At 58.6% G+C, this 11,618-nt stretch overlaps 2 protein-coding genes across 5 annotated transcripts; one reads left to right on the top strand and one right to left on the bottom strand.

Moving 5' to 3' along the window:
• The first annotated feature begins 1,432 nt into the window (after positions 1-1,432).
• On the top strand, positions 1,433-4,247 carry GLMP (glycosylated lysosomal membrane protein). 3 transcript variants are annotated; one of them, XM_006736725.3, is made up of 6 exons: positions 1,436-1,594; positions 1,971-2,228; positions 2,423-2,623; positions 2,736-2,954; positions 3,385-3,641; positions 3,751-4,247. In XM_006736725.3, the coding sequence occupies exons 1-6, from the start codon at positions 1,475-1,477 to the stop codon at positions 3,914-3,916; spliced, it is 1,221 nt and encodes a 406-aa protein (XP_006736788.2). In that variant the 5' UTR covers positions 1,436-1,474; the 3' UTR covers positions 3,917-4,247. The 3 variants fall into 3 exon arrangements, with proteins under 3 accessions (XP_030887539.2, XP_030887540.2, XP_006736788.2); XM_031031679.2 differs by lacking the exon at positions 3,385-3,641 and having other exon boundaries at positions 1,433-1,594; XM_031031680.2 differs by lacking the exon at positions 2,736-2,954 and having other exon boundaries at positions 1,433-1,594.
• Positions 4,248-4,447: 200 nt separating this feature from the next.
• Positions 4,448-11,572, bottom strand: TMEM79 (transmembrane protein 79). 2 transcript variants are annotated; one of them, XM_081825441.1, is made up of 4 exons: positions 10,938-11,572; positions 8,488-9,290; positions 8,105-8,318; positions 4,448-5,418 (listed from the first exon to the last, which is right to left on the bottom strand). In XM_081825441.1, the coding sequence occupies exons 2-4, from the start codon at positions 9,245-9,247 to the stop codon at positions 5,205-5,207; spliced, it is 1,188 nt and encodes a 395-aa protein (XP_081681567.1). In that variant the 5' UTR covers positions 9,248-9,290; positions 10,938-11,572; the 3' UTR covers positions 4,448-5,204. The 2 variants fall into 2 exon arrangements, with proteins under 2 accessions (XP_081681567.1, XP_006736787.2); XM_006736724.3 differs by lacking the exon at positions 10,938-11,572 and adding an exon at positions 10,094-10,885.
• Positions 11,573-11,618: the final 46 nt, after the last annotated feature.

An 11,618-nucleotide genomic window follows, 5' to 3' on the forward strand; every position in this document is an offset into this window, starting at 1 on the left:
AATATCACCTTTTTTATAGATTCGCATGTATGTGGCCAAAGGAACAACTCCATGTTTTCTGAAAGGTCTAGAGAACATATAGCAAGTACCTCTCCTCTTTCCCTTTGTGTTGGTCATTTTGGCGAATTACTGGAAGATGGCGGTTGCGGCCAAAAGGCCAAAAGTTAATTCTTTAAAGAACTTCTAGAAATTAGCAGGAAGAGAGAAGCTACAGAAAAATAGGCCAAGGGTGTAAATAGCTCAAGGAGTCACGATAAATGACAAAACACAAGGAGCTGGCTAACCTTATTTGCAGGGACAAGCAAGTAAGCGTGGTAAACTCTTAGCGAGGGTGTGGAGAAGCAGGCCCTCTGGCACGTGGCCTGTCGATAAACCTCACAGGTCAGTTTGATCTGGCTGTTTATCTCCTATATTTGGATTCAAATGTGTATGACATGCTGTACATACAGGGATATTCATTTCAACGTCCACCATAGCAAATTGTTGTAAACTGCCAAGGTTCTGGGTAAATGTATCCATGGGACGTCCTCCTGTGCTGAAATACTTGAGTGGAGAATGAGCTCCGGGTGCAGAGACCGTCCTCCACGCAGGCGTGTAAGAGCAAGCTGCGCAACGGTGTTCGGATGCCATTGCGTGGTAGTACATGTGTGTAGGCAGCATGCATGCGTGTGCGTTATGCACCGAAGAGCTTTGGTTTTGTTTTGCTTTATTAAGCTCTACACCCAGTGTGGGGCTTGAACTCACCACCCCGAGACCAAGAGTCGCCCGCTCCCCTGCCTGAGCCAGCCGGGCACCCCTGCATAGAACCTCTCTGGAAGGACAAACTTAACAAATGCAATAGTGGTGGTCTCGGGAAGGACCCGGGTTGCTGGGGAATAAAGATGATCCCCTTCCGGACCTTGTGAAGTTTGTGTCATACGCATTATTATTAGTCAAAATAACTTTAAGCAAAAACACCCAAAAACAACAAAAAGGGGATTTATTCATCCAGACATGAACTCTTAACCTCTTACTTACTGAACTACCTTTTCTCTGCAATAAAACTGTGAGCTCTTCTAGGACAGGAACCTGCATACCTGGGGGCCCAATAATAATTGGCAACCCTCTGGGGTACGCTGTCTCCCACCCCGAATTCTGTCAAATTCCTCTCTGTCTTCCCTACAACGCCGCGAACCGGGATCCGCTGGGACCTTGAATCCTGACATCGTGGCCCCTTACGGGCTGCCAGCGTGGCCCGTCGGGCAGGAGAGGTCTGGGGTCTGGCTGCACACCTGTCTAGTCCGGGTGTCTTGCTTGGAGCCCCACTGGGGATGAAGAGCTAACCTTTCTGATTGTATTCTCTTCAGCCGGGATCTGGGTTCAAGGGGGCGGTCTCTTTAAGAAGTGGCGTGAGACCCCGCCCTGCACCGAGATCAGCTGAGGGTGCGAGTCACATGACTCTGGAGTCTCTTCCGCCCTCTGAAGTTGGGGCCCCATGGGCGGCTGCGAGGGGCCCGGCTGGAGCCGGGGGCGCTGTGCCCCCAGCCCCACCCTCCTCCTGGGTCTTCTCATGTCTGCAGCCCCGCTTGGTCTGCTGGGGGAGGAGACCCGCCAGGTGAGGGGCTAGAAGAGTGGGTGCTTCAGGAAATGCTGCCCGGGGAGGGCACCCGAGCGCCAGGGGTGGCGGGGGGCCGCCGGGGCCCATGGGACAGGATCGTGGAGGGCGGAGGCTCCCTGTCTTCGGGGGACACCTGCCGGACCCTGCTGGCCCGGGGTGACCCAGGTGGGGCTTTTCCTTACCCCTCCCCCAGCCCTGCGCCCTCATCTGCCGCCAGGGTCGGGGTGGTTGTGGCTCTGCCCACCTCCGCGCCTTCCAGATTCCTGAGTTCCCACACCGCGCTTCTCGCCTCTCTGCATTCTACCCAAGCGGCTTCGCCCTGTGTCTCTTTCCCGACTCCGTGCCCTTGACCCTCCACGGCCCCGTGTTGCAGGTGTCTCTGGAGGTCATCCCTGACTTGCTGGGCGCCCGCCAGAACCTGCTTCACATCCGGGCAGTGGGCACCAACTCCACCCTGCACTACGTGTGGGGCAGTACGGGGCCTCCAGCGGCGCTGATGGTGGCCACCAACACCCCCCACAGCACCCTGGCTGTCAACTGGAGCCGCCTGCTCTCCCCGGAGCCGGCCGGGGGCCTCAGCGTGCTCCCCAGGGGCAGCGTCCAGTTCTCTTCCGCCCTTGTCTTTACCAGGGTGAGGAGGCTGGGGGAGAAGCAGGGGGAGAGGCAGAGGGGTCATCCGGATCCCAGGGAGGGACTGAAGACTGTCAAGAATGGGAGGCTGGGGGTGGGGGCCCGCGAGTGGGGGTGGGGCCTGCGAGGGGGTGGGGGGTGGTTCCGGGAGAGCGGGACTCCGCAAGCCCCGTCCCACCTCACCCCACCCCCCAGCTGTTTGAATTTGACAGCACTAACACATCCGAGGCGTCAGCCAAGCCTCCAGGAAAACCGTATCCCCCGTATTCCCTGGCCGAGTTCTCCTGGAACAACATCACGGACTCCTTGGATCCTGCCACCCTGAGCGCCACATTCCGAGGCCACCCCATTCACGACCCCGCCGGGGCTTTTGCCAACGGCAGCCTGGCCTTCAGGGTAAGGTGTGGGGAATCAGAGGAACTCAGAAGGTGGCTTATGAGGGTGGGGGTGGCCTTCCAACACAGACAGGCCCCCGCTTCCCATGCCTCCCCTGCCTCCCCCACTCCAGGTGCAGGCTTACCCCAGCTCTGGCCGACCGGCCCAAGCCCCGCGCCTCCTGCATTCGGCGGACACCTGCCAGCTAGAGGTAGCCCTGGTTGGGGCCTGTCCCCGGGGAAACCGCTCCCTGTTCGGGCTGGAGGTAGTCACCTTGGGCCAGGGCCCTGACTGCCCTTCTGTGCAAAAGCAGCACTCCATTGATGATGAATATGCACCTGCTGTCTTCCAGGTCAGGCTTCCAGCGGAGAGGTGGGGGGATGGGGGAATGTAGGAGGAGCCCTGTGGGACCTCAGAGACTCGTATAACCATTTACTAACTAGCAACGTAGTTCAGCTCCTTTAAGTGCTGGTCACTGTGCTGATGAATGTGGCCAGGCCTCTGCCTTCAGTGCAGAAGACAAGGCGGGCCTGGGGGCCTGGGGGCCTGGGGCGGGAGCTGAGTGCAGGCTTGCAGAGGGGCAGGGCTGGGAGAGGACCCGGTGCTCCCGATCCAACTCCCCCTTCTATGGAGGAGAGCCTCAGGCTTTGTGCAAGCAGCCTTCGGTCCTGGAGGCAGGCCCAGGCCCCAGGACAGCTAGTGACAGTGGGAGGCTGGGAAGGGTGAGGAACAGAAGAGTCGGCACAGGTCAGTCCTCCTCATCCTGTTGTTTTTCTCCCCAGTTGGACCAGCTGCTGTGGGGCTCCCTCCCATCGGGTTTCATGCAGTGGCGGCCGGTGGCTTTCTCCCAGAGGCAGAGGGGCCGGGACTCAGCCCTGCCCTGCCAAGCTTCCCCCCTTTACCTCACCTTGGAATACCCTCTCCCCCAGTCACCCATTGTCCGAGGCTTCTTTGGGTCCCAGACCAACTTCTGTGCCTTCAATCTGACATTTGGGGTTCCCACGGGCCCTGGCTACTGGGACGAACACTACCTCAGCTGGTGAGGGCCAGGGCAGGACCAGGGCTTTGGGCGTGGACGTGGGGCAGCCCAGCGTCCCGGTCTTCCTGCCTAACCTGCTTACCTGTCTTTCTCACTCTGCTTGCCCTAGGTCGATGCTCCTGGGTGTGGGCACCCCTCCAGTGGACAGCTTGTCCCCGCTCATCCTGGGCATCATGGCGGTGGCCCTGGGTGCCCCAGGGCTCATGCTGCTGGTAGGAGGCGTGGTTCTGCTGCTGGGCCAAAAGCAGTGCTCGGAATACCAGCCTATAAATTGAGGCCCGCTCACTGGAGGGCAGGACATGAATTTCCGGGCCTGCCTCGCTGGTCTGCCGGATGGAGGGTCAGCTGCTCCCTTCTTCCATCTGGCTTCCCTGCAGAACCTCAGAGACTACCCTCGGCTTCCTGGAGGCCCCCCAGATGGGGCTTCCCTCATACTCTGGGGAGGGACCAGCAACAGGGTGAATGCTAGAGGTGGAGGAGTCCCTTGGCGATGCCTCCCTGTCCCACCAGCCCTATTTCCCGGAATGGGACTCACAGGCCTAAATGAGAGGCCTTCTGACTTGTTGGCTGCCCTGGAAGGCACGAAATAGACTCATTTTGTCCCCAGGGCTCATCTCTCAGTGTGTGGGTGTTGGGGGCGGGTGTGGGGCTGGTTCCAGGAACCAGAGGCTGAGACGTGAGCGTTGGAGGCACGTCTCCGTGTGCGGCCCCCTCTCTTCTCCTGCCCGCCCCACTCTGTCCTGTGGGGCAGGGGGTTCTGGACCAGTCTGCGTCAGACAAGGAAGGGACGCCTGAGAGTAGGGCTCCAACATGAAGGAAGAGCCAAGGAAGACCGTGGTGGTCATTTATTGTCACACACACGTTCACACGGGGTTCACATCAGCCACCGTGCCCTGCAGCCACCCCCAGCCACCATGTGTGTGGGCGTGCACACACACACTCCTACCCCTCTCCAGAGGCAGGCTTCCCCTCCCCTCCGCACCTCCTCCCCTGGGAGAGGCGTGTTCTGAGCAGTTTGGAGGTGAGAGGTTACCGGGCCTGACTGGGTTGGAAGGGAGGAGGTATCAGCTCTGGGCTACGGCAGCTTTAATCATCCGGACTGAAGCTGAAGGGCCAGCGAGGGCCAGCGGTGGAGGGTCCTGAACCCAGGCCCCCAGGAAGGTTTCCACCAAACGTGCAAGTCCTGCACGATCGGATGCCCAGCCTTTATCTTCGGCATGGGCAATATTTCCAGTCTCCCTGCGGCCCTCTGCTCAGACCGGGGACGGAAATGGTCAGTCTGGCTGTGGCCCACAGGAGGCTGGAGGGTGGGGCAGAGGCCAGCCGCAGTGGGTCCCGCGGGCGCTGCTGGGGAAGGAACCTCACCGCTGCTCCCTGTCCTGGCTCCCCGTCCTCAGCACGCGTAAGGGACATGGCCATCCACCTCTTTCCCTGCAAGAAACCCTCCCTCCTGACGGCCCCAGGCTCCCGAGGTAAAAGGCCCACTCGGACCCGGGGGAGAGCAGGGGACGGTTGGGCAGTACTGGGGCTCATCCCCCGAGGCACCAGGGCCGGGGTGGGTACTCAGCCCCAGGGCCGAGGCCTGCGGTCCAAGGCGGAGCGGGCGTGGTCGGGGTAGTCCAGGCGGCTCTCGGCTGCAGTGAGCATGCGCTCGGGCTCCACCACGAACATGTAGTAGAGGTTCCACACCAGCATGGACAGCAGCGGCAGGAACGTGAGGCCGTAGCCGAAGCCTCGGAAGGAGCGGCCCACGGCGAAGGTCAGCCAGTACACCAGCCTGGGGGGGCCGGAAGAGGGGAGTGCGTCAGCTAGCTGGCATGTACATCAGCCTGGGGGGGGGCCATGGGTACAGCAGACTCGTCTGAACAGCCCGAGCTTACGCACTTACCGGGCTGGACACCGCACGACGTCGGGGCCACTAATGTAGACGCCCGTGTCCCCATGAGGCGAATATATCACTCCCTTCCCTCTCTGCTGACTTTCCAAATTTAACTTTAAAACTTTTGCGTAGGCAGTATACGTTCACGTGGTTCCAAATGCAAAGGCACCAGTGAGTACAGTAAAATGTCTCCCTGCCCCGATCCTCACCCCTCAGCCCCCCACCTCCCCTCCACCCCTGACTTGGATGTCCAGTATCACGGCGGCTTTGCGTCAAGCACTTTATGTATAGATGAGCAAGCAATGGGTGCATGTTTTCCTTTTCCCCTGTTTTGAAGTTTGGTAGCACACCATACAGACTGGTCCACACGCTGTTTTCCCCCATTTACTGTATCTTGGAGATTCGGGTTATAGCCGTACATAACCAGCTTCCTCATCTTTCACATCGTGATTACATCCCACTGTATTGGTTTCTCCTTTTGCAGATGAAGAAACTAAGACTCCAAAGGGGTTAAGTAAAACTGGTCCAGGGTGGCACATCAGGGAAACGGTAAAACTGTGATTTGAACCCAAGCCCGATCGTCACCCTCTCTCCTGCCACTCTAGAGGGACAGAGGGAAAAAAGAGAGTAAGGAAGCCAGCTTCAAGAGGGCCTGGAGCCCAAAGGGATGGGTCTTTCCCCTCTTGGAATATCCACTCCAAATACACACCCCCAATGCCAGGAGGGCAGCAGCTTCCTCTTCACGGGTGAAGGACCACTTAGTACAAAACGGCCGTGCCTCCACTCTCACCCCTGGGACGAGGGGGAGAGCCTCGGCACTGCACCGGCAGGCACAGCGGGACAGTAGCCCTTCCCAGGCACCAGACTCCTGCAAGCTCTCTGCATGAAGTCACTCATTTAACCCCCACGCTCCGCAGAGGATGAAGCCGGGCACAAGCGCTTGAGCACCTTGCCTGCCGTAGGGAAGGAAGGGCCCTGGGGACACTGGAGGGGCTGCATTCCAGGCCCTACTGCTGCTGGCGGGCCTCAGCAGCTCCTCTCCCAGGTCTGTTGGTTTTCCTCGCTGTGAACGGGGTGAGAAGGGCAGACAAGCATGGGGTCTGCTTAAGCCAACTTCTGTCTGAGGCCGGCGCTCCCCAAGACAGACATGGGAGGGTAAGTTACCCAAGTAGGAACAGGAACGTGTTCATCTGGGGGAACATCTGGGAAAAAACAGGCCGCACCACGGCCAGGAGGCTGGTGGGGCAGACGGTCACTAGACTAGTCAGAAGTGACAGCACAGAGATTCTAGGGGCGCCTGGGTGGCTCAGTTGGTTAAGCGACTGCTTTCGGCTCAGGTCATGATCCTGGAGTCCCCGGATCGAGTCCCGCATTGGGCTCCCTGCTCGGTGGGGAGCCTGCTTCTCCCTCTGACCCTCCCCCCTCTCATGTGCTCTCTCTCTCTCATTCTCTCTGTCTCAAATAAATAAGTAAAATCTTTAAAAAAAAAAAAAGTGACAGCACAGAGATTCTAGCTCAAGAGCAAGAATGTTTGGGGTGCTTGGGTGGCTCAGTCGCCAAGCATCTGCCTTCGGCTCAGGTCATGGTCCCAGGGTCCTGGGATCGAGCCCCGCATTGGGCTCCCTGCTCTGCAGGAAGCCTGCTTCTCCCTCCCACTCCCCCTGCTTTTGTTCCCTCTCTCACTGTGTCTCTCTCTGTCAAATAAATAAAATCTTAAAAAAAAAAAAAAGAGCAAGAATGTTCTAGCAGTTAAAGGGACCTGGAATCCTGCATCAAAAGTAACAAAAAGAAATACGTTAGGGAAAAAATGGAAAGATCTGCATGCGCCTTCAGAAATTCAAAAGTGCTTTCTGGGTTAACAGCAGTTCACGTGGAAACACCCCAAAGAGTTTCAGGTGACTTCCAAATGAAAGCAGAGGAAGGAGGCTGCATGAGAGCCAATGTGGCTCCATTTGTATGAGCAGGAGGCCAATGCCAGTGACCACCGACAATCAGGAGGCTCCCCTGCCCAGAGGGAAGGTCACAGGACACTGAGAGACTAGGACCATTTGGCAATGTAAACCGTGGAGGAGCAGGGTGTTGGAGTAGGGACATCCAGGGCTGTTGTCAAATATCTGAACTGTCCTGGGCTCCAGAGTCAAAGTCAGGACAGCAGTTTACAGCACAACACAAAGAAAGACTCTCTAGTAACTGGGACCTTTGAAAAATGAAACACACTGTCTTACACAGAACTGAACATTGGTCACAGGGGGTGTCCAACTAGAGGCCAATGGCCACCTGACGAGAGTGTCACAGGGGAGTGCCAGCAATGGGTGGGAGGTTGATCTAGGTGACCCCCGGCAGCCCTTCCAGTTTTGGGTTGGTCTATGGCTCCCTGAAATCAACTTCCTTTGGGAAGACATAGAGCTGATCACCTGCTACCAGGTGAGGTATGGTGCAAGGGAGAAAGTGGACTCATGGATCCAGGGTGCAATCTGGGCTAATGCAGAATCCAGAAGGCTCCCTATCCCTGTCTCCCCAGACAAGATGCCGGGGTCCCTCCAGCACCGTCCCCGCCCCTGAGCCCCACCCCCAGCCAACTCACCGGGAGATGGCAAAGAGACCAGTGAGCAGAGGGAGCAGTTTCAGGGTCTCTTGGGGCAGGTAGGTGGAGAGCACAGCCAGGTTGAAGAAGTACAGGATGAAGAGCTGGACCGACTGGGCCACGTAGCGCCGGTGGATCTCCACCTCCCGCCGTGGCTCCCCAAAGGGCCGCAGGGCCGAGAAGCACAAGAGGCTCAGCCCATACACCAGCAGCCCTGGCGGGGTTGGAGAGCACGCAGGGTCAGCCTGGGAGCAGCAGGCGGGAAGCCAGGGAGGGCTCGTGGTGGGGCTCCCCCCCCCTCCCTGGCGAGGGCCGGGCGCACGGGGCCCAGGGGAGGGGAGGTCCCGCCCCCAGCCCTGCTCCCTTCTCCCGGCCCGGCTCACCCAGTATGATGGGGAAGGTGGCAAAGACCCCGCAGCGCAGCGTGTAGATGAGGCGGGAGCTCATGGTAGGCAGCCGTGGGGCGTCGAAGGGCAGGAAGGCGTAGGCCCCATATAGCAGGCAGGGGAAGAGAATGAGGGCGGCTCCCACCGAGGCCACGGCCTTCAGCCCCTCACGGCCTCCGCAGCTCCCACAGCCCCCGCAGGAGTGGCCAGGCGGCCTCACCACAGCCTCGGCCCACTTGCGCTCACAGGGCTCGGGGTGGGTGGCCCGGGCCGGCAGGCAGTCCCGGCGGCGCTCGCCCTCGCCCGCCTCACAGCACACAGCCGGGTCCTCCTGGGGCCGCCGCTCAATGCACTGGAGGTCAATGGGCACGAAGGCTCGGGCCGCCTTCTCGGGCAGCAGGTTGGCATCATCTTCGGACAACTCCTCTAGCTTGGTGGGTGGCTCTGACTGGAGGGGTTCGGGCTCAATGTCCCGCCACCCGGGGGCGTCTGGGAATGGGGCACTGGGCTGGGGGCCAGTCCCCCAGGGCAAGGTGGCAGCCTCACTCACTGTGCTGTCGAGACCATCCTCAGCCCCCTCTCCGGCAGTGGTAGACCCAGCTGAAGACCCCACCTTGGAGGACTCAGCTCCATGGGACTCAGCCTCACCTTCCCCTTCTGGCTGCTGGCCATTGGGGACCAAGGCCTGGGGTGGGCTCTTCTCCAGGGCCTCAGACCCCTTCACTTCCAGCAGGGCCAGAGTCTCGGGTTCTGTCATCCTGGGGCCTCAGTTCTGGGGTCTACCATGAGGTCCTATCACCCTGGAGAGAAAAGAAAGCTCCGTCAGAAGTTCCTGGCTTCTGGCCCTCAGGACAGGTTTATAGGATTGGAACTGCCTGGGGCAGCTGGTCTCATGGGCTTTAGCCCCTTCTGGGACCTTAGGGAGAACAAGGTACCCAGGAAGGTGTTGAAACAGAAGGAGGTGGGAGGGAAGTGAGCAGCTGAAATGGAGACACCCTTTCGACGTCAAATGTCATCCAGTAGGAGAGGGTGAGTCAGGGGGCGCAGGCGCTGGCAGCTGTGGCCTTGGCCAGCTCCCACCCACGCCTTCTACCCCCTCCACCAAAACCCCTGGGGTCATAGCCACCCTAATGCAGAAATAGGAGGAAGAGGGGCTGTCTAGAGCTTTGCCAGGAGCTCCCTTCCCACCAGGGGCCTCCTTGCGTGCAGAGAAGCTGCCTCTTCATTTTCAAACCACCCCTTCTCCTTGTAGCTCCCTGCTTGGAGCTCTCCTGGTAACTGACACCAACGATCTGCCAACAAATCTGTCCCAAGGATCTGGCGGTTGTAGCGCGCCCTGCTCCTTTGTCTCCAAGGTGGGCACCTGGGCAGTCTCCACACTCGTCACCAGCACCTGTCCTCTATCCTCCATCTCCAGGGGGCCTGGGGCTGTCCCTTCTGACTTCTAGATCTAGTCATGGCTGTTCCCCATGCCTCCTCTCCTGCCTTTCTCCCCTCCCTGTTTCCTCCATCTCACTGCTGCTGGATGGGGCTGAGTCCCTTCCCTCCACCTCCTCAAGGGCCTTCTGCCCCCTTGCCATGTGGACCCATGACACCCTCTTACTTTCCATCTGGAGAGGCGGAGGGTCCCCAACGTCTGGGAAGGAGCTGCCCGGCTCCCTGCTGGCTCTGCAAGTATTCCACTCAGTCTCTCTCCCTTTACCTGTGTCTCCAAACCTGTCTGACCAGAGCAGGTGGGGCCCAGATTAAAGGGGCAGGCCCCGCCCTGCTGAATCTGCCGACAGAAAAAGCATTGGCGGAGGACGTCATCATCCTTTCTGAAGGTGGGGGTGCAGCTGAGCATAAAGGTAAGCGTGTGGTCCAGGCATATGGGATGCGTAGGAGCTTGAAGCTAGGGAAAGCAGAGGGTAAAGAGTGGGTCTGTACATCAAAGGGTGCTTGGAGTAGGTTGGGATACCCAGAAAAGAAATGGAATTTCTACATTTATCCATTCAATATTTGTTGAGCACCTGTTTTTAGCCAAGCACTATTCTAGGCACAGACAGACATAGAAGACAAGGTGACAGGCAAGGTCTCTGCTCTCGAGGAGCTTGTTCTATCGGGGTAACAGATAATAAAGAGCCTAATCAATAAGTCAATTTGAGGAGAGAAACCTGTTTGCCAAGATGACATTTGAGCTGTGACCTCATGGGAAATAAGGAGTGTCCCAAGGAGGGGACAGCAGGAGAAAGACCAGCTTAGGTGATTTCAGGAACAGAAAAAACGTTGGTGGCTGGAACCAGGAGATGGAGGTGGAAGGGAGTTTATGTTCCTACTACAATTTACACAGACCCCCAAACACCTTGCTTTTTAGCCTAGGTTTAAGGTTAAGAAAGCAATCAGATCCAAGGTGACCTTTCCAAGGCAGAAACGTGAGAGAATGGCTGCTCGTTCCTGTGGGACCTTACCCCAGAAGCCATCTAAGCTTTGTGAGGGCGGGGCAGTGTCTGGATTGCTCATCCCTGCATCTCCAGAGTCCAGGCTTGTGGCTGGAAGACAGCAGGTGTTCTATGAATGTTTGCGGGGCTGCAGGTGTTAGTCTTTGCAATGGGGAGCCGAGGGCCGAGGCGCCCGTTCAAGGCTCAGGTCTCGGAGGGCTTACTCTTGCGTTCCACTTTTCCGAAGGAAACTTTCACATACACTTTTGTTTGTTCAAGTGACGGGGGATAAAATGAGAAGAGGAATCAGCAGTAATCTGAAAGAGGGGCGGCTCAAATGGGGGGTCGGGGTGAAGTGTCGGAAGGATGCACCAAATGGCCACTGCTTTACAAAGCAAAGCCTCGCTCCAAGCTGTGGGCCCATCTGCCGCGACCCAGCCCAGCTTCAGCCCCTCACGGGGTCCACTGTCCATTCTCTGGCAGCTTTGTCAATAAAGTTTTCCGCAAGGACTTGGAGAAGCCGGAAGGAGGCCGTGCTGCCCAGAGTTAGTTCTGGCAACTTCCCGGGAGGGAAAACGAGCTTCGCGAGATCTGGCAGCATTCAGGCCGCCGGCCCGCAGCTGGGCAGCTGCTATCGCGAGACTTGGCGGGCGGAGGAGGAGCTGTCGCGGGCAGCCGCCTCACAGCGATGGCGGCCGAGCAGGGCCGGCG

This window comes from Leptonychotes weddellii, chromosome 6 (assembly GCF_054177405.1).
Source record: "Leptonychotes weddellii isolate Sample4059 chromosome 6, ASM5417740v2, whole genome shotgun sequence".
In the NCBI taxonomy this organism is placed as follows: domain Eukaryota; kingdom Metazoa; phylum Chordata; class Mammalia; order Carnivora; family Phocidae; genus Leptonychotes; species Leptonychotes weddellii.